The 27,953-nt window shown below is 29.8% G+C and overlaps 2 protein-coding genes across 3 annotated transcripts in view; both read left to right on the top strand.

Moving 5' to 3' along the window:
• LOC112683017 (inhibitory POU protein) overlaps positions 1-20,285 on the top strand; it is a 45,775-nt gene extending 25,490 nt beyond the window's left edge. Inside the window, exons 2-4 of the mRNA XM_025553853.1 lie at positions 5,392-5,451; positions 12,813-13,091; positions 17,615-20,285. Coding sequence (XP_025409638.1) covers positions 5,392-5,451; positions 12,813-13,091; positions 17,615-18,394 — 1,119 coding nt within the window. The 3' untranslated portion in view covers positions 18,395-20,285. The remainder of the gene's footprint in view (positions 1-5,391; positions 5,452-12,812; positions 13,092-17,614) is intronic.
• LOC112683018 (THAP domain-containing protein 1-like) lies at positions 2,268-3,884 on the top strand. Of its 2 annotated transcripts, none has more exons than XM_025553855.1 (3): positions 2,268-2,615; positions 2,705-3,318; positions 3,778-3,884. In XM_025553855.1, exons 1-3 carry the CDS (start codon positions 2,463-2,465, stop codon positions 3,803-3,805), a joined length of 795 nt encoding a protein of 264 aa, XP_025409640.1. In that variant the 5' UTR covers positions 2,268-2,462; the 3' UTR covers positions 3,806-3,884. The 2 variants fall into 2 exon arrangements, with proteins under 2 accessions (XP_025409640.1, XP_025409639.1); XM_025553854.1 differs by having other exon boundaries at positions 2,705-3,323.
• Positions 20,286-27,953: the final 7,668 nt, after the last annotated feature.

Genomic DNA, 27,953 nt, shown 5'->3' with positions numbered 1-27,953 from the left:
GGCGACTTATACTACGCTGTTCGCATACGAGTATGTGTAACAATAATATTTATACATAAAATATTATCCACATCTAGTACGTATCTGGGGGTGGACATAAGGGGTTGTACATGAAACATTTTTCTGTACTTATAAATGATTATCCTTCATAATATTTAAATGTAAATAAATTCCTTTTTAAAAGTTCTTAAGAAAGTTATTAGACTTCATTGAAAGGTAATTAAAAATAAATAAAAGATTTATTTTTATCTTAAATGTTTGTACAGTCTGTTAAAAAGTATTTGTTATAGTAAGAATTTCTAAATTTGGGTGGAAATAATAAAATATTTTTTAGACTACTCTTTCCCCTCCATTCAAAATTATATTCTGACTACGTGCCTGATTTGCGTATCATCTGAGTCCACATCAAGTGATCGAGTATAATATGTTCACATCCTTCGACATCAGATTAACATAAACGTTACGCATGCGGTCAGCTAAATTATAATGTTTATATATCGTACGTACTTATATTTACCTGAAAAACGTTTTTTGTAAGGGTTCAAAAAATGAGTATAAATAAAAGTCCGCTAAAAATGTTGGCGGCGTATATCTCGTATATAACGGTGTTATAATGATTTATTGTTATTCTGTACGCTTACCGATGCAATTACATTAATTACTTTGGATTTAATTTGGTGTATGTTTCATTTTTTTTTCATTGTTTCTAATTATATATATTTATATATGAGCTATATATTGTATGAGTGTGAGGAATATTTTTTTTTATTTTTTCGGTTTTTCGGTTTTTTTCTCCGGAGAGGTAAAATAATAACAACCGTGCGATGTGTCAAAACACGAAATATAGTCGACCGGCATTGTAATGGTAATTATTTTGCGTACGACCGTCTGTCAAGTACTAACTGAATTTTGAAGCGAAGTTTCTCTCTATACCCTATACCCCACATCCATCCCCCTACGAACGTCTGTGTTACGAGTGCACGCGTAATGCAATACACGTGCGAGTGATTATCACATCACCGGAGCTCGGACGTTCCAAGTGGGAAAATGACACGTGACGCAAATCCAGCCACCGCCACCGACGGTATACGGAAACCCCTTTTCGTGTAATTGTACATCACGTATAAATATATACGTTTGATTTATGCACAATTTAACTGTATGGGATATGTAATATAATTCACTCGAGTGGTTGTATAGTTATATAATACATATATATATTTATGTATGTGTGTGTGTAAACGCCTGGCGATGTATTTAAAACGTCCGAATTATATACTGCTGCGGAGGGCGTTTCAGAGTGCCTACGTTTCCTCGGTATACCGATTATTTCCTCGATACAATTCAACTTCGCACGTATTTGATACATACATAAAATTAAAAAGTATAAATAAAATAATAAACTTACACGTACCTGTATAGTATACGGTCAATTTTAAAGCATGAACTTGGCTCCGTTTGCTAATATATGCATCAATATTGTCGACTAGGACCTTTAAAACGAATAAATAAATTTATTCAGTGTATTTCGTTGGTCGTATTGCTGTTAGTTTTGGCTGGAAGAGATGGTAGGAAAGATTAAAAAAAAGTGTATTGTATGAGGAATGAAAACGAGAAAAAAATGAGGATGATATATATATATATATATATATATACGTATATAAGTAAGTAAACTGATTTTATTAATAACAATATGAATTGAATAAGAACTATTTGACATATATTAACATGCGTCGTAAATAATAAATAACGAAATATCTAAATGTAGAGTTAGTGGTGAGGATGCTTAATCGCTATAACATTATTACATAATAAAAATGAACAAATACGAATAAAATAATCACACATTAATAAGAAAAGAAAAAAAAACGTGACCTGACACTCCTGGAACGGATGACGATTAGTGGAACCGGTCGAAGCGGAATGGCGCCGTTAATGGTGAATGCTGAAGACTCGAACTGGCCGCATGACAGAGTTACGGCATGGCAACGGCGACAAATCAACCGCGGCCGATCGCAAACAAATCAGGAATACGCACCAGGACGACGATACTCGAAAGACTCATGTGGACACGTGGTCGATGATCTTGTGCGTATCAGACGGGACCAACGTGACGGAAAACCCGAACGAGATAGGTTGGCGTGACGAAGGTGCAAATAGCCTGGTTTACGCTCACGCACAAGAACAAAAAGATATTCACACGCGATTGGCACAAGTTGATAGCACGTAACGTCGGTTGGATGTGTTTAGGCTGTACTAGAGTGCCTCGATAGAGAGAGTGTGGTCATACGTTATCACAAATTTGATTGGCCGAATGAATTGGTCGCCATTAGTTTGCTAACTATATTATGATAACAGTGTTTTTATATTGTTGTCAATGCAATAGATGCAATCTAATTTGGATTTTTTCAAGATATATAAAGAATAGTTAGATCTTAGAATTTTTTAAGCGTGAATTGAAAATGCCTGGATGTGCTGCAATCAATTGTTCCAATTCTGTTACAAAAGGATTTCTAATGAAGCATTTTCCTAAGGACAAAGTTAGAAGAAAATTATGGTTAGTTAAAATGAAGAGGGATAATTGGTCTCCTACCAACTATTCTTGTTTATGTGAAGTGAGTTTCAATTATTTTCTTAATATTTTTTTACATAAAAAGTTACAAATATTTTGAATTGCATATTTATTATTATTTTACTCTCTTAGATCCACTTTGGAGAAGATATGTGGGAAAAAACACGTGAAGATGGAAGTCGGCGGTTGAAAAATGATGCTGTGCCAACTATATTTTCTTTCACAAAAGAAAAAACAAAAAGAAAACCCCCTACATATAGGCAAGTAACATCTATTATAAATAATCAAGTCTCAAAGCCACAAGAAAAATTAAAAACTTCATATCAACAAACTCGTGATAATGATGATGTAAGTTTAGATAATAATTTGGAATCAAATAATTCAGAAAATCAGAATAAAATGAAGTATGAAAGTATGTTAAAAAAAATGTTGGAGTATGAAAAGGAATACAAAAGAACAGTTAGTAAAGCAAATAGATATAAAAAACAATTGCAATATTTGAAAAATAAGTTAAAAATAAGTAATGACACAAAAAATACTCAAATGTTAAATTCAGTTTTTAATATTGACCAGATAAATGCATTAAATAGAAATTCCACAAAATTTATGAAATGGTCCAATTCAACTGTAATGAAGGCATTAAAGCTAAAATTTAGTTGTGGCAATAATGGGTATGAAGAATTACTTAAACAAAATATTCCTCTACCATCTTTAAGAACAATAAGGAGAAGACTTCAGCATTTAAAGTTTGGTACTGGCATTTTGCATGAAGTTTTTAAATTTTTACAAATAAAAATTGAAACACTCAAAGATGAGCATGAAATGCATATAATAAGTAGATTCATTCTGTTTCGCTTGAAAATAGCAGGAAGAAAAAATACTAAGCTACTAAATAAATATGGAAGCAAGTCTATTGCTTGCCATGCTTGATATTTTTCCTATGCTTTACTTATTTTTAGTGGTATTAATTATTTTTATTAGATAGACTTTGCTTTTTTATTTTTTATATATACATATAAGATATAATTTGTTTTGATTTTTTAAATATATAAAAGTACAGTTTATGTTAATTGTTTTAAATATAGAAGAGCTTATAATAATTATACTTGTCTGTTACACAATATTAGCACTATTTTATTATGCTTTGCTTACACTTATATTTCATAAACATTGATTTTATTTTTATATATATGTTTAATTTACAGATGTGCAATTACTAAGGTTACCATATAAGCCTGAAGAAAAAAAAATAGAGGACAGTTATTGAGGCATAATTTGTAAAATTAAATAAAAAACACACATTGAATGATTATTCAAATTAATCAAATAACTAATTGTACCTACTACCTAACCTATACCTACCTATTAATTATTTTATTTATAAATAATTATAAAGCTCCCAAATGCTTTATTTTAGTACATTATTTAATAATTAATATTATAATGTAATGACTATGTCATACTAAATACTAAATTGGTAATAGTATTTAGCAAACTAATGGCGACCAAATCTCTTATCATATCTTATCAGTCCGTATGGCCACACTCTCTCTATCGAGGCACTCTAGGCTGTACGTGTGTCGCGACGGACACCTGCAGAACACACTCCGACAGCCCCTAGAAACGAATAGAGACGTGATGACGATGGTATTCGTCGATTTACCGAGGAAATCGGTTGCCGGCGGGACGGTTGGGTGCTGTCTGGTTTAAAATTATCAATATAATGACGGGCACAGGGTCGGCGTTAGGTGAAGGCAAAACGTGGCGTTTGTCCAGGGCCTCACGCTTAAAATTTTCATTGAAAAATATCTTGTACGGAAATCTCATAGAATAAAACGTGAAATATGTGGATTACCTGGCAAGTGTGATTTCTAGAGAAATCCGTTGGCGTGTAATAAAAAACCAATTAACAAAACAACAAAAGTATATTTATCATGTCATGTATGCACCATGCCGCACAATATGAAAACCGGGATACGTAGGAAATTTATTTTATCAAATTTCTTAAATTTAATCAGTTATTATCCCATATCGCGTGCAGTATCACCGAGTCTGATTACATGTTATCGCCTTTAATTGTGGCCTACAGGGTATAAGTGCCTATTTTTGTGGGTAAAATAAGTTTTTCCCAAGGCCTCGAAAAAGGTAACGCGGGTCTGGAGGGCATTATAATACATTACTGTCCGGTTTGCGCGGACGCGCAAAGGCCTTATTTGAGCTGTTTTATCTGTTCCCAATAAATATATTATAGAGATAAAAATGTATTATCATATTGCAATATGTTTATACGAGTTTTCTATAGGTTTGTAATATAATCCTATACGAAACTCGTATACTACAACAGTCATACTACAACTTTTGTATTATTAATTTTTGCAATGAAAATTAATTGCAACGGTATTGGAATTTCTATTTAGATGGATGTAATGAACGAGTAGAGCAAGTACTACTTCAATGTAAAAAAAAAAAATGTTTAAATTGGAAAACGCATATTTAATCGTTTTATACTCAAATGACATTTAGTTTTTTTTATTTACACATTTGACATCACCACACCTATATATATACATATGTAAAATAACTTTTAGGAATAAAATATTTATTTTATTTTTCAACATGTTAGTTTAATTGAAAATAATAATTATACCAATATCCGTTCATAATGTCCAAACAAATCTGGGATTTTGTGAATTTGTCATGAATAATTTATAAAATAAAAATACAATATACCCGAATAAAAAATATTTACTTGTGTCCACAAAAATGAAGTTTTTTGAAGTATTTCTATATATCTAACTTTGATTTTCATATATTTTCAGAGCCGGATTCTGGAGGATGCATCCTCATTCATGTGCAACACTTGGTCTCCACGGCACAATGTATGTTTTTTTTATGAATTTTTTGTATTTTTACGAAATTTCGTGTAAAATATATTTATCAAAGTGCAATGATAAACTTGCTAAATAATAAATTAATCGTATACTTACCGTATTATGCAGTTTATTAGTTGTTGCTTTAAGGATAGATAACTATTTTATTATTTTAGAAAAGTTAAAAAAGTATCTTTTAATAACAATATAGAAATCAATTTATCAACAATACATGTACATTACAATCAAGTTATGTCATATTTTCTAATTACAGTTTTATACATCCACCTGCTTGTCAAGATTTGTTAGGTGAGCTTTATTATTTCAGTTGTCAAGGAAAGCGAGGCTTATATAATCGACTTAGCACTTGTTAAAAAAGTTTTTTTTATTTTCGTTAAAAGCGGTCCTAAACGTTGCAGACAGTATTGTATTAAAGAGAACATTAATAAGAACCGTATTTTTCTTTCTTCGCTCAGTTGAGGGTGTCGTTTTTTTTCTCTACTTTTTTTTTTTTATTTGTATTTTTATCTTTTTAATTCTTCCATTTTTGCCAAGGACGAAACAATTTAGCCGACACATTAAAAAAAAAAGTCCCTCGAGTGAGAACGAAACTCTCGGGAGTAAAAATGAGGGAGGACGAAGACTATAAACTAAAAATCATCAGTAAAATGCAAGGCTTTTTGGTTTTCGTCGTCGCAAAGTGGCTTCGAGAACAGGAATTAAAAGGACTTTATTCGGTGGGTCGAGCGACGGCTGGGGAAGAGAACACACAAGCGGCCTTAAAACCGTCCCGTTCGCGGCTCCGTTAAATAATAAATGAGCTCCCGGTAGTATCTGCGCCCTTTATTCTACCCGACCCGCTAACTACTATCCCAGATACGTGAGGCAGAATTTCTCCGATGGCGTAATGCCTGCAAAGGAAAACGCTTTGGGAAGCTTCCAAATAGAGCAAACCGGAGATGATGTCTAAATAGCACGCCGTGCGATTCACATTCGCTAGTCCGATTACACAAAGTCGGATTCATAAATCTCCTCTTGGGATTTCTTTACACGAAATTTGACCGAATATATATATATATATATATATATAAACATATACCTATATCGACCCAATCCGTATTCACGAACTTAACGTATCTAACGTATCTACTATACCAATATATGTGTGTGTGTTCACCGAAGACTGATTTTAAAATAATAATGATACCGACAATGCAACATGTATATTAGTTATATGCAGGGATTATTCTAAGGATTTTTATCAAATACGCATTTTGTTTAAATAAGCCTATCAAAATAGAACTATGATTTCAAAATATACTGTCAAATTATAGTTAAAAATGATAAAATTTGTAGCTTCTATGTGAAGTAATTTAAAATATAATGTATTTAAAATATATAAAATAATTTACATTCGTGTTCAAAGTATTTTTTTTTAAATTTTTTAATAAATTTTCTTTTTACTTTGTTTATAAATCATAATGTAATGTATAAAATAACACTAAACAACATTGAATTAAAAATCAATTACGCAAAAGTTTATTATCAAGTGCGCATCTACCTTTTCCGAGTACGCAAAATAAGCCAAACTGCGCTTAAGAATAAACCCTGGTTATATGATACATTAATTTAATGTCATACTTAAACGGCATACTATGGTTTTTACAGAGGAAAATATTTTATGATATCATAGAGCGGAAAAAATAATTTTACAAGTAACAACATTCAATCGTACTCATCGTACTCATAGGATTTATTGTAGACATAAAATACTTATTTTAGTTATAATTTCACGTTTTTCTAAACTATTTTTGTATCGAACAAAGATGAATAAAACAATATACAAAAATGAAAGCTGTCACTAAACGATAGTATTAATGTTTTTTTCTGTGAAGAACCGATAAAGAATTCTGTTTTTTTAACCGTAAAACATTGTATAACTATGAGTACGTTAAAAATATTTTAAGAATAATTATTTAGTTATTTTGTAATAAAAAATGATCAAAAATTATTCTTTTACCCATAAAATTTCTTCAAATAGAGAAAAAAATTTTAAATGGATTAATATGTAATAGCATTACAATACCATAAAGATATATTTATGCGTGAATACTATATATGAATATGATATAATATCTGGAACTTATAGTTTATCAATATGTAAGTAACTATTTTTGATTATAAATATAATATTCTCTTTTCCTATAATCCTCCGACGTAATGCATTCGTATCAATAAGGACATTGAACCCACAAGTGTTGACAGTACCTATTTTATCGTATATTTGTATATATTCAAAAACGAGTTGACGATGTGCGTTTGTTTATAAAACTCTTTCTCCGAAATCGAGGTGGAAGGTAAAAAAAAAAAGCGATCCAGTACGTCATAAATATTTCATGAAGCCCCCCCCACCGTCACAACGCTTTTACTCAATACTATAACACTGTTTTTCCGCACATCTAATCCAATCAATGTCGATTGACAATACATTATGTACATGTCTAAACGAAGAATTATTTTAAATAATCCTATACTGCCGTTTTTTACTGCCTATACCGAAAACCAAAAACATTATCAGCCATGTCATCGTGAACACGATTTTGCATGCATATAGCGCGAACGGCCATGGAGAGAATATAACCACGTTTATCGTCAGACATCTAAAGAAACACCAACGTTTGTCGATTATAACCATGGGCGGGTTATAACCATAGCGCGTGCGTGTGTGTGTGTGTGTTTGTATGTTCGGGTAACATATTATATTAACGACTCTCTCTGATAATCCGAAATGTCTAGGTTGTTGCGGTTTACCTTGTATACGTGACGATTTATGATAACACGCCACACACTTCTCGTTCCACCTACGCACCGATAGCAAGTGGAAACCATCTCGTGGTGCGAACAAGGGGCTAACTGGCAAATATTAATACGCTCTTGACGTTCCAACAACAAGGGTTAACACATGAAATATTTATCGTCTTGGTCGCCAGTGCTCGTGAACGTTAATTGTTATAAACGATAAACTGACTCTGAATTAACCTCTCATTCAGTCATCTTGTGTATTATAATAAATAGTTCTCATATTTTGATTGTTCATTTTTATTAAATTAAAACTAAATGTAATGATTTTATTATTTGAGGCATATGGAAATAATTTTGAAAAATTTAGACGTGCAATCGTATTTTTAAAAAAACTGTATTATAATTCAGCATCTAATAACTTTTGATAGTTTGAAATGTAATTGTATTATATATAATATAATGATTTTGAGTATTCTCAGTTAGCGTTTACATACTGTAAATTAAATCGGGCAAAACAAAATATTAGTAACATTTAAATTTTTTATTTTGTAGGAAAACCGGGGAGATTCCGTGACTGTGGAATATGTTTTTCTTTATTTGTTTTTAATTTTATCATCTCGTATTTTTCGGAGTTTTTATTTATTTTTACGTTTTTATATTATGGTTATACAAAATCTACAAACTTTATCATGACGCAAAGAGGGTTTTTTTTTAAGTTAAGCCCTTTTTAAAAGCTTTTTACTGCTTTGCAAACCTCCTAAATTAAACATGTCGAAGGCAAAAAACAAAACCATGAGATTCATTTACCATTATCTATAATCTTAAATGATGAAAAAATACATTTTATTTCAAAATAAAGTATTTTTGTTTTTTCACAAAATATCGTACATACAGTCAGATTCTAAAATTATACTAATTTTACATTGTATTTATAATTTTACAATGAAGTGAAAATAAAAAAATTTCATTATTTATAATGATATATTAGTTATTCTTAGAAAATATTAAAGTTATTTCATAAATTATAACCCGATAAAATCGATTGCTTTACAGATTTTAAAATCTATGATACCTTTCCGTATTCCATTGACCAAAAATTACAATTTAAATCATAAATCCATATTCATTATAAATCATAATGCACTTGCCATGCTTAACGTTTATATAAATTGTTGATAATAAATTGTGTGATTTCAATACTGAAATAATTTAAAAAAATATTGGTTCTTAATTAACCGAATGTCTTTATAAAGTTGTAAAATGTGTAGGTACAATAAATTTAATAAATTTAAACATGAAAAATATTTATAATTTATAAATATAACACACTAGACATATCTATAAGTATATTGCTTATGTCTTAAAACTATAATATAAATAATTTAAGTAAATTGTTAAATAATTATAAAATAAATAATTTTATACGTACAGCAAGTTAAGAAAAATTAAATCTTAAAATCTGTTAATAATTATGATGAAGCCACTGGTAACTGTAAATGTATGGCTGTTAATTTTTGAACATAAACCTTATAATGATAGAGAAATTAAAACTAAAATAAATTTTATACATAAATTACCACAGGAATATCAAAATAACTGATAACCCGATAAGAACCAAAATTACTTATAAAGTTGTATCATAAAGAAGCGTCGAGGGAACTTCTATAGAAACTTCTTGTTCAAGCTCCTAAATCAGGTTTAAAAACGCATTTAAAAGACTTTAGAACTTCAGTTTGTAAATATCAGGAAATAATGGTTCATAATTACGGCAATACTTGTTCATTTTCAAATTATTCCCGTAGGGTATAGTCTATTTTTTTAGGTAATATTCTATATTGCAGATTTTAGTTTATACATTAGTAAACTATGATATTTTTGGATAAGAATTATAAATATCATAAACTATTGCACAAATACTGTTTAAATTTAAATGATACTTATTATAGAACGTATATAGTCTTAGTAATAGATTTAGAAGTGTAAAAGAAGCATTTATTAAATTTTTCAAGGACCAAAATATCTTTGTCGATATCTTAACAGTTAAAAATGAAACTGTTGTCAAAAAATGATGAATACATACAGTATACAGTATAGTTGTATATGAATTTTAAATTAAATATCACCAATAATTAACTGACTGCATTGTGATAATAAAAAACAAAATAAAATTCAGTTGTATCCGAATAGTACACATATGAAATGTATTTCAATAAACAGATATAGTAATAATAGAAGAATTATACTTAATAAAAATAGCAATAGTATTAATATGCAGTAAAAGTATATAGATATTTTTTGAGTATTGTATTACTGTCATGAGAAATGTATTAGTTTCAAACAATTTAGATTAGTAATTACCATTTTATTTCATAATTGATTTTCATAACTTGTTTTTAATGAACTTAAATATGTGATAACTTTCTGTTATCACATTATATTCTTGATTTTATGGACACGATCTCTAATACTAATAATAATACTAATTTTTAGTCCTGACCATAGGACAAAATACATTGAGACAGAGTTTAATGTGTTCCGTATAAATAATAAAAGTAAAAGTGAAAAGCTGAAAACGTACTCTTTACTTTCTACAAACCAGTAGTTCATGTACTACACTTAAAAATGGGTGATACAACTCAATCAATACACGAATGACAAAAAAATATATCCTCAGTATATGTATAAAAAATCTTCCATACCTGATGTATAACATAATAAACTTAAATATTAAATAACAAATTTAAAATTAAAATAACAATAAACTGATGAATCTAAATTTCGTAAAATTATTCATTATTAATTACTGCATTTAAAACACATGTGCATTTTATGTAAAAATATTATAATTGTAATTGATTAGTTATGATAAGCCTCACGTTTTATTATTAAAATTAATGTTTTGTATAATGAACTATTTTAAGAAATATCGGCCGTCGTAGGACCAAGAGTAATTATAATTATAATTTCGTTGGTCGAAATAGCTCTAAAGGGAATATATTTCAGCGATTAATTTATGCCATTTATAACTACAGTTAAATGGCATCTGACGTGTAGTGTAAATTATTATTCGCATTTAATTTTTAAAAAAGTATTCACATGCCACACAATATTGTCCTAGTAGTGGGTAGAGAAACATTAGCCCTTTTATAATTTCATTGAGGTAGTAAAGGTATCCCATTTCTCGGATATTTATATGGGATTATAATGTATTTATTATAAATATAATATTTTTATTGGAAGTATCATAAATAATAATTAATATTTAATTTTTAAATACACATTCGATTTATAATTATTACTTATTTATTTTTACACTGAAAATATATAAGACGGTATAATAAAGATAACCATGACCGTTATAATAATTTTTATGAAAGAAAATTTATTAAAGAAGACTTATTTGTAAATTATAATTGTGATTATCATTACTAGTAATTTAAATAATGATAAAAGATAAACTTTATAGTACAACGAACACAAGATTTCGAGGTATCTAGTGAAGTATTCGTTGTTTTTCGAATTATATATTATACTATTACAGTAGTTATTTTACGGACTATTTAATAATGAAAATTACTGTATACGATTTCTCAAACATAAATAAGTATATTAATACTTATTGAGTATTTAATAACTGGAATATTTGAATAATTGCTCATAGACTAAAATTATAACTTAGAATTTATATATTATACATGTTATTTATAAGATATAAAATTGAAAGTACAATAATTATTACAAATAATTTATTTTGGCAAAAAATTGTATTTTATGGAGTGCAAATTTCAAAATTTATACTTAAAAATTTTTCATTTAGAAATTCAATATTTAACAACTGGTAGTTTGCATCTTATCAAAATACTTAATACAAAAAAGCCAAATAAAAGGTTGTTTATCTTCTCAAAATCAGAGAGAGAAAAATGCTGTTTGCTCTTTACTTTTCTCATACCATCAAATAATATAATATACAAAAACAATTTATTATTTTCCCTCATTATAAGATCTTATATCATAAATGTGTACATATTTTTATTCATTATTGTAATTAAAATCTCTCTTTCGTGGTATCCAAATAAATGATTTCATTCCACACCATACTTTTTTCCCCTTTTTTTTTCAATGACCGTATAAAAAAGTACGAGAGTAATGGGAAGCTCATAAATAATTGACGACTCATGTCTAAAGTCTAACAGTACTTGTCGCACACCCCCCAAAAAAAAACATCCCGGTGAGTAAACCCTGTACATATTCGCTCGTTGACGTCTTCAGTAAACGTCATACTTCTTAACTTGGGCATCATAAGTCCACTGTAAATTTTCTCTTAACGCGAAAGCCTTTACGTACAGTGCATTTATTCCACGAATAATGAGAAAACGTAACCGTTTAGGACAGGGGTTAAAGATTCTATTCATTAACTGTCGTGTCTCTGAATTGTCTGCGTCAAAGAAGTTTTCGCTCAAATAATTATCAATGTACATTAAGAGGGAATCACGTACTTTAAGATTTTAACAATTACAATTAAAATAACCATGCGAAATTAACTTTTGAAAATATTTCCTTTTCCACAGGGTGACTTGTTTGGTGGTCTCAATGACGGTCTGCTTAGTAGAGCTGAAGTGCTCGCTGCAGTGGACATGGGCAAACACCACCACCATCATAATCATCAATCACCGGGACCCGGTAACGGCAATGGTGGTGGCCAAGGCAATGGATCACTGGGGCCTGGATCCACTGGATCACCTGGACCACTCACTCAGCTCAAGCACGACGTAATGTCGTCATACCACCACCATCACGGAATGGCCGGTGGGCATTCAGGTAGCCAAACAAATCATCGGGGTCACCAGGTAAATACTTACATTTAACGCAATAGACTATGGTTAAGATATAATAGTGTTGAAAACATTTGTTGTTTTAATATCGTAAACTACGAAAAACTGCTCATTTACAATATCAATTTCTAATAAAAAAAGTTCATAAAAAATTGTACTGAAGCACATGCACATAATTACTATATATCATAAACACACAAAAATTCATCTTCTGCAGCTTGTAAAATAATTTATTATCATAATATTTTAATATAAGTTATTAAATAAGACACCAATACATTTTATTGGTATCTTTCAACAACTCTATACAGTTTACTCGTATAATTAAATATACTGATTATTCAAAAATCTCTGAATTTTAGTTTGATGTAACATATGTTGACTCATGTGGATTTTAATAAAATCAAATGAAAATTGTTTTAATTCTTCTTTAAAGTTGTTTGCAGTTTTTTTAATATCACAACCTGTTCTCATACATTAAACGTGTAAAAATAGTTATTTTATTTAATCCTTATCAATAATAAATTACAAAATTACTGAAAATTACAGTACATGTAGGAAAAAAATTATTGTTTAGATGTATCCATAACACATATTTTAGTATCACTTTATTAGTATTTTGTTAATCAAAACCACTAAATATATTTTTCTAATTTTAATTTAAACGAATAAAATGAGTATAAATTTCAATTTGAATTGTCTCGTTTAGTAGCTTAAAATATTATATTATTTTGTACAAATGTTATTGTATGTTTTTAGTTATATTGAATAGCTTTAGTTAACTTTTTTTAACTAATAATCAACAGTAAGTTCAGTTAATTATTTATTTATCATCATAACTCTTGTTAGTTTAGTAACACATGATTTACTGTCATTTATACATACTTATTTTCTTATGTACACAAGATTATGTACATATGCTTCAGTTGAAGATCCCAGGATGGTTAAAATGTTATTTTTTCTCAATTATTTTTGATCCTTATTTCATTAATCACTTTGAAAAATAGTCAATAAAATATTCAATCGTACGCTTAATTATTTTTGAAAAAAACAAATCGTTTTACGATGAAATTCGATTAGCTTGAAGCTTTCTATAGATCCTATCTGATTATGAAAATCGTAACAGTTTTTATACTACCACTGTGTATAGCTCGTATGTGTTTGATTTTACAAAATATAATAACAACATATTATATTGTTTTTAGTAGGTAGTGAGTCAAACGCAAAATTCGTTAATCATTTTTCCTCCCCCTTGTATGGGGCGAGTCGATCGACTGGACATTTTCCATTCGACAGAAAATCATCAATACGGACGAAAACGATAATTTCACTTACATTCTATCTCATACCTACAAATTATTTCAGGCGTCAAATTTATTTTATATCATAGAGGTATTGTGCGAGTATACCTGTATTATTTTGTTCGAGTTGCGAAAGGGCAGATAACACGACCATCGCTGTTGAGAATCATCCCTTGCAAGGAAACATTTTTCCTCTGCGGCACTTCGTCAAAGTTGTCGATCCATTAACTTCCGCCCGTGTGTACGTATATAGACTTACAGCGCCGCCCTCCAAAAAACGCATGGACTTACGTTCCCAGCGGAATTCTCGTCCGCGACACGCAAATCTCCTTCTCTCTCTTTCCCATTCATCCCATTCCTCTTCATTCTCACACGATCATCCTATCTCTTTCATCCCCGCGACAGTGGAAAATGCGTATAGGTGTTTACGCGTGCGTGTACTACAACAGACGAAGGGTACTGTACAACGGTATACACAAGAGGGAGAGGCGAAAGAGAGAGAGAGCGAGTTAATGATGAAATATACGTCGCGCGGGAACTGCACTGCTGTGACTAACCGGTCGACAGCGGGGAAATAGCACACGCATATATAGCCGTGTGTGCGTGTGTGTATACTTGGCGATTACCTCATTACCGAAACGCGCATCGAGTGTGTGTATAAAATAATAATAATAATAATCATAATAATATACTCCTCGCCGTTGTATAACCAATCGAAAGGGGTAAACGACGACGATGACAAGGGCCGTGTTCACGTGTGTATATGTGTGTATGTGACAATGGGTGAGTGAGCGTGCCGGAATAAGGGCGCACTCGCAAGTGTGCATGTGTGTGCGTGTATAATAACAATCCAAATCAATTATTCATTCGATTGCGTTTGCTGTTTCATCCCTTTCGAACCCCTCACCACAGTATTCACCCTCCGTTTTCCGTTGCCGCCACCGAGCTATCTCTCGCCGACGACTCTAATCTATAAACATAAATATATACATGTACACGCATATGTGTGTATATACGCGTGCGACACACACGACCCCATGTATCCAGTACAAGTACCGTACAGTATAACTATTTACATATAAACAATAGCATGTCACGCACATATAGATCGGGACGGAAGTACATGCATATGTGTGTACGTATAGGTATGTACATATAAATATATACTCGACTGTGACAATTTTTCCCCGACGAATCCATGCGTGGTGAATCTACTCTTGCACCTACCCTTTGTGAAGGTTACGCACAGTTGATATACACATATATATATTTATGTATACGTATCTGACGTTTGAGAGTTTTCTTTTCATTCTCGCGTCCTCGTGCATAAAATTCAAATTCCCGCACTTTTACAGATCCTATTTGTGTATGTCCGTGCATATACTACTGCTTCCGCCGCCGCCACATTTGCTTTGCGTTTTTATTTATTCGGCAATCTCATCACGTCCATGTTTTTGTTTATTTATTTTTTTATGCAAATTCCATGTATACGCCTTTGGTTTTCCCAGAACATATATAACGCTTATAATATTATAATACACTGACGCAAATACAATCGCGTGAAGTTACTGCGGTGCCATTATTTCCAAGACGATAACCCCTCCCTATCATCAATCTAAAAACAAATTAATTTCGCTGAATATGGGTGAACAATTGATGAAAATAACAGGATTAGTACAAATGCGGTGCTGAACGTGCCCTGCAATTTTGGGGGTCTAGGGGTCCCGTTAAACATCAGTACACATTATCATGGTAGCTCAACATTTTTTCTCGTAGTACATGTATTCTTTCACAAATTGTTTGTCATTTTTGTGTTATTATTGAGGTGTACGAATGTGGCAAGAACCAATATGGTTGCTCAAATATTACCATGGAAAAATAATGTCACGCAACATCAAATCATAGACTTTTAAATGCTACTGAAATTTATTAAAATAATTGCACTTTAAATACAAGTTGAGTAAATTAATATTAGCTGATTCATAATTATGTAAAAAACAATTAAATATGCAAAAAAATATACATAAATGCATAAAGTTAAGGGCCCTTATTATAAGGTTTGTTGCAATAAAGTTCCCATACGATTTTAAAATACATGTAAAGTATCAACGATTTTAAAACTTCATAGCTTTTTAAATGCTAAAAACATTTTCGAGGAGTTTCCGTGAAAAACATTGATATGATAAATACATGATAACCCGAGAACCATATCTACATACATAATTTTTTTGGTGATCACAAAATGTTTAAATCGATCAGAATATTAGATTATTAGGGCGCAGTGGTTCCCAATAGATGGTCCGCGGTTGTCTTCAAAGTAGAAATATTAAGCCTGCAGCCAAAGTTGAACAAGATTATGAAACTAATTAAATTAAATTCACTTATCTTATAAAGTTCTAAAATCAAATGTAATATTTAATTTAAATAACTTATAATTAAATTGATATCAATAATTTTCATAAAGAAATATGTTAAAAGATGGTCTTTAAAAATAAAATCAAATAAATCACTTTATTTTGTATTTGTTGAGAAAATATGGATTGATATTAATACAAAAATATGTGTACAATAAAAAAGAATCATTAAAATATTTTTTTTTCTTCATAAGCTAATACAAAAAAGAGGGCTTTGGTAATTTCCCAAATGAAAATAGCTGGTTAGCAGTTGTATATGTAAGTTCGTACATGAAAAAAAAGTATATTAGTTCATAAGTTCCTATACGAATAAAAATATGAACATAACATTTTCTACGAGCCGATAAAATTAAATGCATTACTTTCTGGATAGTTAAACCAACTGTACAAAAACCGATTATGTTATTATTATATTATTTACATAAGTATTCAAAATCAATATTATATTTTCAATTGGATTAAACATAAAACATTTTTTATAAGTTACAAGTACAAACTAAAAACAATCATTCCAAGTCACCAACTATATTTAAGTCTTCAGTCGTAAATGGTGATATAGTGAGAAGAATATTTGTATTAATCATAATTTTTAGCTATGCAGGCATTTACAAATATTAGATATATTTTTGTCTTGTCAGAACCCATGGGTAATGTCATTCGCCCCTCCTCAAAAAAAAAAAAAAATTAAAGCTCCGGTCCAATTTAATTCTCAGCCAGATGGTTTAACTCTAATTGAGAACAACTGCATTAGAAAGTTAACAACTTTTGATTGAACTCACTGCCAATAACGCCTTATAAACTTACCGATATTATTTGTTCTCAGATGCATCCCGGAATGGACGGTCTTGACCTCCTAGAACCAATATCGTCGTCGACGATGACTACACTGACCCCAATGTCAGACGGGTCCGGCCACGGTCCGCTGCACCCCAGCGTGTACGGTGCGGGCATGATGAGTGGCCACCATCACCATCATCCACACTCGGGCGCCGGGCCGAATGGGCACCCGCATCATCATCATCATCATCACCACCATCACGCGGCGGCTGCGGCCGCGGCCGCGGCAGCCGGCATGATCAGTGCGGGTGGCGGCACCGGGCTGCAACACCCGGATACGGACACGGACCCACGAGAGCTAGAGGCCTTCGCGGAGCGCTTTAAGCAGCGACGGATCAAGCTGGGCGTGACGCAGGCAGACGTGGGCAAGGCGCTGGCCAACCTCAAACTACCGGGCGTTGGCGCGCTGTCCCAGAGCACCATATGCCGGTTCGAGTCACTGACGCTGTCGCACAACAACATGATCGCGCTGAAGCCCATATTGCAGGCGTGGCTAGAGGAGGCGGAGGCGCAGGCGAAGAACAAACGCCGGGACCCGGATGCGCCAAGCGTTCTGCCGGCCGGTGAGAAGAAACGAAAACGCACTTCCATCGCGGCGCCCGAAAAACGGTCGCTAGAGGCGTACTTCGCGGTGCAGCCGAGGCCGTCGGGCGAGAAGATCGCGGCCATTGCGGAGAAATTGGATCTGAAGAAGAACGTGGTCAGGGTGTGGTTCTGCAACCAGAGGCAAAAGCAAAAGCGTATGAAGTTCGCGGCCCAACATTGACGGAATGACGTCGTAATGGCCGCGATACAATGATAATCCCTTCCTAAACGTGCTCATTTCATTTGCGAGAAAAAAAAAATAATAAAAAAAATAAATAAAAAACAGTTTTCAATATAATATTTCAAATAGCCACTCCCTAATCGCGCTGTATGCAGCACACACAACACGATATCAATATTATTATGTACAGTTTCGGATTATCAACATGATCCTTTATCTCTCTACCACTTTCCCTCTATATTTCTCCACATACACATGCTTTCAGTGGTGCTTATATATTCAATGGGTTTTGATCTTCTCCTGTCCTCCCTTCATCACCACTATTACGTGATGAACTGTCCACCAACTGTAGTTTCATAGATAGTATTATGGTAAATTATTATACTATACGTCTAGTAAATCTAATGTACAGATTTAGATCAGCTTCTCGAACTATGCACAAGTATGAATGCCCCTTATTATGTTCCTAAAGATACCACAATAATATAATACATAAAACGTATGCGCGTGATGTTCACTTACAGGCAATGATAATTTAATATTATGACAGTTTGTATATTGTAACAAGTCGATAAGATCCCACCAACGCATTCGTTGCGGGAGCACGCGCAGCCCTAACGTCGTTTTAATAAAATGTAATGTCTTGGATGTGAAAAAGGAGAAGGCACCTTTCGCCTAGTTGAAAATATTTTTGCACGTGACCAAGTTACACGGTAATGAAAACGGCTGGTCGTGTAAGACGAACACGAAACATAGGAAACGAATAAAATTGAAAACCGTTCGTATAGAAGAAATAAAATGCATATAAAAAATACATTATATGTACAACCATCGTGTACATATTAGCTCCGTTGTTATCGTCTCAGGTATAAATTACCGAACGATGCAGTGTATGTTGAAACACATTCCTTCCCAGTAGTGGCGACAGGATTCTTTTTTAGATAGAGCCAATAAATGGCCAACGATTATAAGGTAGGACAAAAAAATTAATATGAGCTAATTAATATATTTTATAATTTTAAATGATTATATCACTATACTAATAATATACAAAAACTACTTAAAAATAATTCTATTTATGAAAAATTACTATATTATTATGTATAAGATTAGATCAGGCATTTTCAGGTAAGGTCAATGGCCCTACCTGGCCTGTTTTTGACGCCGCTACTATCCTGTTGCCAGTACACACTCTCCTGTGGTTATACTTTTATCGAATAAATTAACAGAATTACTTCAGAAACAAATATTGTAATAATAAGTTAGTGTTTATAACTTTGTATAAATATGTTAAATATGTACCCGCTTTGTCATAAAGTATTTCTGAATACGATTTAGAATAAAAAAAACCCGAGACGTGCTTCAATTTAAAATTAAAATAATGATTCTTTTGTATTGCAATTACAAAAATATGATGAGATCTAGTAGAAATAGTAAAGTATTTGCGTTTAAACTACATTTTCAACAGTAGTTCGTAATAACTATGTCAACGTAATTCAAGTTTTGGTTTTGTCTATGATATAATACTAAAATTACGATTGACATATCGAGACTATTTTATTATTTTTATTTTAACTGTACGGTTTGAGTTAAAGCAACATTCTCTATTTTCGGAAACTTACTGTCCATGTAAGCTTTTTGAATATTCTAAGTTTAACGGTAAAAAATCAAATTAAAACTATACAATTTATTTATTTTACAAAATATTTACAAATCTATTAAAGATAAATAATAAATTAATATTATGAAAAATTACCAAGTAGCGCCTAACATGATGTCCATCCTAATAATTAGCCCGTATACTTACAATTATCTTGGTTACAAATTGTAAAATGTAAAGCCAGTTTAAATGATATTTATTTGAATTAAACAACTCATTGTACTGATTCTTAAAGAAAAAAATACTCATTAAATTCAAAAGAAAAAAAAAATTATAAATGACAATATAAATTTATCATTACAAACTTCTAAGTTTTCATGATATTAATCATTATAAAAATAGGTATGTAATAACTACAACATATAAATATATTTAAAATGAAAATTTTGATTATAATATGGAAATGAGAACGATTTATTTTATAATTTTTATAATTTTTTTTTTTTTTTTATCAGTTAATCTTATAATACTAAGTTATTATATATGAAATATCGGTAGAAATATGTTATAATTATTATATATGGATAATGTGTCGTTCAGTGCTATTTTAATTTTTATAAGGAACTTCGTTGTTTTTAAAAAACTAACAATAAATGTTTAAATCCCGTTACTTCTACCTGAACATTATTGTTCATACTTATTTTATAGTGAATGTCATATAAAATGTTAATGATGAATATTCAACAAATCTATTTAATTTATTTAAATTAAAAAAAATATTCGTATACCTACATCAATACGTATCAGCTACTAGTGTTACTCTGAACCATCAATATGGATTTTTATTTGGACCATATTATGGACGTAACCAAAGCATTTCATACAAAGTCATTAATATAATATTATACAATAAATTGTTGTCTCGTTGCACTTAAGTGAAAATCATTTTGTTGTAAATAATTCTAGCTAGGATATTAAAATTGTACAAAAAATATGATCAGTATAGGTAACCTATATGCATGTAAATAAGTAATTTTAATTTATAATTTTAATCAAAACTGTGATCTTTTCTTCAGCGTAATGAATGAACGGAAATGTGCAATATAATTTTTAATAATTAATAAATATTCATATACGAGGATGGGTTTTTTTTTTTTTTAATTTTAAATACATTCTTCAGTACTCGATAAGAAAATATACTAAAATAATCAGTAATCAAACTGAAATATTATTTTATTTGTTACATCAGCTATGTCAAAAGATTGTCCAATTATAAATAAATATATTAATAGACTTTCCGTTTTATAACGGTCTTTTTCACCCCGTCCCTATGGAGAAACTGTTGAAATCATTTGTCAAAACAAGCGCTAACGTGACTCGGCAGTTTCTTTCTCCGAGAACCCTAACACTTCATCAGAAATGTTATTAACTAGCAAAATTTTGACATTTACAATATTATTGTATTATATAACGTAAAATACAACATATTTTGTTATTATATCAATATTGTAATCAACAAATTTTCTATGTGGATAATAACGTATTTTAATCAAAAATTGTTTATCCAGACTCGGGATGTATTTATTTATTTTTTAATTTCTAATTTAGATTATTGTAATAATAGAAAATATGTACAGTTGTAGGTTTGTAAAAATAGAAATTGTAACATAGTAATAAGACGACTTGTACCCTTATAGTTGTAGATGCTGAAAAAATAAATACGAGTTAAAATGAAATATTTTGTGTTGATAAAATGTACATTGATTTATTTTCCAAATAATTCTATTACCTAATTATAATATAATCTGTATGTATTGTATTTTCACAGCTAACATTTTAAACAACAAATTGCTGTAATATTTTTACAACTGTATTAAGCCAGCAACTATTAGATTCATCACATCTTTATAATTCAGTAAGATATGTTTTTTGTCTGTTTATAAATACTCATCAATTACAATAGAGTGAATAAAATTATGTGCTATCATTACACTTAAATATGTGAATACTTGAACAGTGATTTAATTGGTACTTATTAAAAATATAATTTCAAATACAAGTGCATATAATATATTATAGCAAACTGTAAGTTACATAATATGGGGAAAAATATCAACTAATAATAGTTTACATACTAACTAACGATATCGGTAAACTTTTCAGATATGAGTACATTTCTAACAATACAGGTCATAATACCCGTAATATATTTGTAAATCTAAAATTATTGTGTTATTTAAATCCTCAATCGTATTGTAACTAACAATACGTAACTATAAAATAATATTATGTATTGTATTACCGAATAATATTATTTAATCACTTTATAACATAAACAATGATCAAAAAATGATGAAAATAAAATACATAAACAAAAAAAAGGATTTCATATAAATCTATTAATGTTTGACTGATATATATTTAAAAACGTCAAAATTGCTTCTCAAAATAAAATAATTATTTGATTGAAAATTAACGTCATAGGGGTTATGGAATAACATAGTAGATACTTGTACAGTTAAAGTGGAATGTGAAATAGTCTTGAAAGGCCATGGAAATAATAAACATTAAAAAAAAGCAAAAAAAAAATAAAATAAATAACTAATCAAATGTTCAGCATTTTTATTTCAAACAAACGCCGATGTGAACATGCACAATATGCAAACCACAATATGTACATCGAAAATGTAGTTAAATCAACATAATCACAATTAAGAGAGGCCAGAGGGGATTAACACCTCTCTAATATTTGTTTAGCCCCTAAATATTTATTTATTTTTTACAAAAGAGCTACAAGTACAAATTAAAAATAAGTAATTTATCAAAATGATACAAAAAAAAAAAACTCTAATTGCGCCTATGTAAAGGTTAAATTTTACCTATGCCTAGGTTAAATATTAAGCTACTGTAACTGTATAAGTTTGGCTACCGTAAATTGTAAAGCTCTCAGTTGAGTTGAAGTAGAATGCAAAGAGGAGAAAAGACGAAGAACGTCAATAATCAATATATTAACGTTACAAAGAGTGAGGAGGAGGTGGAATCTTTTATTATACTTTACAAAAATAAATAAACAAAATTAAACATACTTATACGAGTATATTTATTTATAGTTTTGTTGTACGCAATGTACGTTATTAAATGTTTAATTAAAAATATATGTCACCCGACACGAAAAAAAATATACATAAATTTATATATATATTTTATATATCTTGTATACGAATATAATAACACCGCCCATACGATCACTTTGACTGTGACCTTTGAAGGATCGTCGGCTATATCATATAGGGTCAGGAAACTCGTCACGCGGTGAGTATACAATATTTTAATATAGTTCTACAGTTGCGTGATGTTTGTCCACGCAAAGTTCAGATCGCAGGTGTTCACCTGTTCAAAAGCCACCTGCTATGTACAACCAGATTGAGTGGACTGTAAAAGTAAACCGTAAACCCTACATAATACGCGAACGTAGAAAAAATAACATACATAAACTCACACATACTTAAATGTGGGGTTTAAATCCCCCGGTGGTTAATATAATTATAATTTATATCGAATGTATACCGTACGAACTGTATGTGTAACCCTCCGATGGAAAAAAACGCATACCAGTCGAAGGGGTCATTTTCATTTTTTCCCCCTAAAAACAAATTGCGAAATCGTCGCGGCATCTGTACATAGAGTATGTATATTTGAGTTGTTTATACATGTTTACAGGTGAATATAATGAAATAAAACGTTATGGCTGAAGGCAATGAGAATAATACTGGAAAAACAAAATGTTTTTAATATTATATAAATGTAATTGATAAGAATTACAAAGCAAGCAGCAATTTGTGCGGTCGCAGAGTGGGATATAATTTTATTTTTATTATTTGCCTTATTTTATTATTATTATTTTTATTTTTATTTTTTCGTAAGGGTTTTTTTATTGCGCAATAAAAGAAGAAGAAAAAACAACAACTTGGCTAAGAAAAAAAAAATTATTCGAGCTGTGTTAACCAGTGTTTCTTGTGTGCTTTACGATCTTTGTGAACAAGGGCGGCCTTGTCGACAATGAATGAACTTGTGTAGTTTTTTCTTTTCTCTTCAGTACCCCGGGGGCTAGTAAAATGTCGGAGGTTGTAAAATAAATTAATTACACATTCGGCGGCTGTCTTGATTAACCAACCCCCGATTTCGCAACAACCGACACTTAGATACGAAATCGTTTGTTCCTTATAAAAATCCTTTTTGTGCACGGAATAGTTTTAGAAATGAACACTACACCACCGGTAAAAAAAACAACAATAATTACCATTTTAGCCAATGCGCGTTAATAATAGATGAAATTAATTTGACAAATGATTGTTCGGACGTAGCAAGTATATTCTTTATTCTACACACTCGAGTACAAACTATGCAATAATTCGGTTGCGTTCTGACAAAATCTTATTCTTGTAACCAAGTAGTATCTAAGAATATATACTTTATGGATCTACCGTACTTGTTCAATATAGTATGTTTAAAATAAAATCCAAATTATTGCAATATTATACTGATATAATCATGAGATTACAATATACAGTACGGGGAAAAAAATACGAAAACTATACGATAGCCAATCAAATGTTCATTGCGACTAAAAAAACATCATTCATTTTTCGTGTTATCGTAGATGAGATGTACGATGACTGTCTATTATATAATATTTGCTGATTTGCAGTCTTTATGCCTTATACTGTATATTTTCCAGATGTACCAGTACGTTTATCTACTCGTATTACATAGGCACCCATTATTTGTAAATTACATTCAAATGTTTGTACTATTATGTCCGAATAAATTATTGTACAACAATTTTTTAAAAAATTAAACAACAATGAAAATAATTTTAATTGATTTGTAATTTTTCGAATTCCTGTGTTTCAAGAACTTTTGAAAATAAAATAAACATTTCCCCTGGCATTCCTTTTGAAATAATTAAAACATTAGGAATACATTAAAATATATCGATTGTAAGTTACAAATAAAAAGTTAATGGTTATTTTAGTTAACTCAATATACACTGAAATAATAAATATTGTAATTGCATTTAGTCAACATAATATTTAATGTATAAACAAACTAAAATAATATTGTACATGAAAAATAAGGATACAGTTAAAACCCGTAATCACAGTACCTTTCATTGGATAAATTAATGGTAGATTCAAAACTAATCAAAAGTAATATTTTGAGATTAAATCAAATCACAAATAATTATTTTAACAAAATATATATATATTTTTTCAACTTAAAATATGAAAAATAATAAATTATAACTCATAAAAGTATTTCTGCAAAATAGCTGCTAATGAATCTATATAACAAATAACATTGCGTTAAAATGTATATAAAAACTATATTTAAATAGCATACCAATATTGTATGTAAAAACTTTGTAAAAATATTAATTTGAAAAGAAAAATTTTCCAAGAAATTCGATTTTTTTTATTATTATTTATGATAAAAGGGTAAACCATATTTTGATATGAAAATATGTGATAATAATAAAAATTAAATGAAATAAATATTCAACTTTCTGAGTTTCTAATGTTCTTCTAAATATCAGTAGTTTATTGTAATTGTGCATGAATTTTCTCTCAACTCCAGGTTGGCAAACTTAAGTCTTTGAATTGAATATAGCTCATTCTCCGCTACATCGTATTTCCTCCATATTGATATTATGACGTTACCTTGACTTGTTATTATTGAATTTAATCGTAAATATTATCACATCCAAAATAAAATCCAAGGTTATTTTAGATATGCTAAATATTCTCAAGTCCTTATTCTAGAATAAATGTTTTTTTTTCTTTGACATATTTCGAAATTTTCTAGAAAAACACCATTTAGAGTAAAATTAGACTTTTATTCTCTATATAAATGATAAATATGTTCTGCTTCGCTCTTTCAAGTGCAAACTACAAGTTGGGTATATAGATATAAGGTTATTGCTATATATTTTAAAATAATATATCATTACATTTTAAAAATTATTTTTAATGTAGCTAAGCAATAAAAATTAAATAAAAAAAAAAATAAAAAGCAAAAAAAATAGCTCTGTCAATATGCATGTTGTTAGTATTCAAGATCGTAGATATAAATGGTCGCAAAAACAAATTTCTTATTTACAGCTATAGAATAACTAAGATTATAAAAATAGATATGCATAAGATTTGTATATATTACAGGCAATATGGATAATTCAGGTATTTTGCAAAATGCCTAGGCATTATGCTAATTGCCGACCCATTTTAGGCAATATAAATAAAACATGATTTTCAACATTATTTTACATATAACCTAGGTATTTTATAAAATACCTAGGCATTATGCAAAATGCCAATTTTTTTTTCAGGCAAAGTACAAAACATTTTATTATATGTTATATTACACTAAGATTCTTATAAATATTATACGTTATTATTCATATTACAGACAAAATTTAATTTTTATGTATTATATTATTACTATTATATAAATATTTTTCTTAAACTACTATTTACTTATTATAAGATGTTGTAGAAAAGTGACATTTTGATGAGCACAAAATGTTATTTTTAAGGCAAATACACTTTTTATTTTGACACTTGGACTTACAATCACATTTTAAAAATTCTTGGCCAGTTCTTGTGGATTGAATTTTTATCAACTCATTATATTGTTCATCAGATAACAAACTAGTATTAATGGCCAAATTTTTAAAAAAATTTTGTAGATTGTTATAAAAATTTGACTTCGTATAAATCATATGCATAGTTGCAACACCAAAACGAGACACGAAAATGACGAGAAAAAATACGATATCTTAATAAAATTATTAGTACGTTCAATATTATATCTCAGAACTATTATTGTAGTAGTAAAAGAATATTAATCTTTATTGCGTTAAATTATGAAAGCACATTTATGATAAACGATAAGTAAAGTCGTTAATAATAGGCGATGCCCAATTTTGTTTTTCTTCATATTGCCTACTCCACGATTGGCATTATACATAATATCTAGGCAAAGCTCGTATTATGTATATTGCCAAGTGATTTATGGCATTTACCGGATTATCCATATTACCGGTAACATATATATATATATCATTAAAGTATATAAGTATAGTAATGATAAGTAAAATATCAGATTTTATTATAATACCTACATTTATATACATAACTACCATTTGTTCTTCTGAAATCCTAAATTTATATATATTGTTCAAAATCATTCCTATTTAGTTAAAAATTTTGCTATTAGAAAGAAAATATTTTTAAAATATTAAATAAACACATAATTAATAAAATGTTGAATTGTTATTTTGTTTAAACATACTTTTTATTGATAAAACTAAACAAGTCTGCTCAAAATCTATAACATTAGACATTTTCTATCTACCGACCAATCCTATTATTTGACGCGTAATTTTATACCATTTTCTTCATTTAGCAAATCAAATGTGAAATTTAAAAATAATTGTTTAATTGAAATGTTCATTATAATTTTATAGTTTTATTTCTTTTTAAGTTGGTTTTCAAAAGTTTATACGTCATAAATTATATTGAATTATTTTAATCATAATTTATAATTCACTATATGAAAACTTATGTAAGAACTGCAATAAAAATAATTATCTTCTATTTCTGACTGGAAATTAAATTCAATGGTTACGAGAATTAGATATTTAGGCTTGTTTTTATTTTTATTCAACGTGGTAAAAATCTTTTATGTTTATTAAAACGAGAGGCGTAAAAAATAATGGAGTACAAGAGAACGAATTTTCATTTTAAATTAAAACAACTTGTAATAATAATAATTACAACGGTAATAACCAAGGCAAAACGATGATAATGCAATGATATAACCCTTTGGCATAACTATGCGTTAAAACAGCCCCGACCTGGGTTGATACATACGGTGAGGTGAAAGAGGGTGGAGTTGTTA

This window comes from Sipha flava, unplaced genomic scaffold, assembly GCF_003268045.1.
Source record: "Sipha flava isolate LNK unplaced genomic scaffold, YSA_version1 217_pilon_pilon, whole genome shotgun sequence".
In the NCBI taxonomy this organism is placed as follows: Eukaryota; Metazoa; Arthropoda; class Insecta; order Hemiptera; family Aphididae; genus Sipha; species Sipha flava.
Note: the sequence above shows the minus strand (reverse complement) of the source record. Positions and strands in the feature narration are given on the sequence as shown.

Excerpts from the sequence above, each read along its gene's own strand:
- LOC112683018 (XM_025553854.1), top strand. The coding sequence starts at position 2,463 with ATGCCTGGATGTGCTGCAATCAATTGTTCCAATTCTGTTACAAAAGGA. Across the intron at positions 2,616-2,704 it reads ACTATTCTTGTTTATGTGAA|ATCCACTTTGGAGAAGATAT; the intron begins GTGAGTTTCAAT and ends TTACTCTCTTAG. Across the intron at positions 3,324-3,777 it reads ACTTCAGCATTTAAAGTTTG|ATGTGCAATTACTAAGGTTA; the intron begins GTACTGGCATTT and ends TTTAATTTACAG.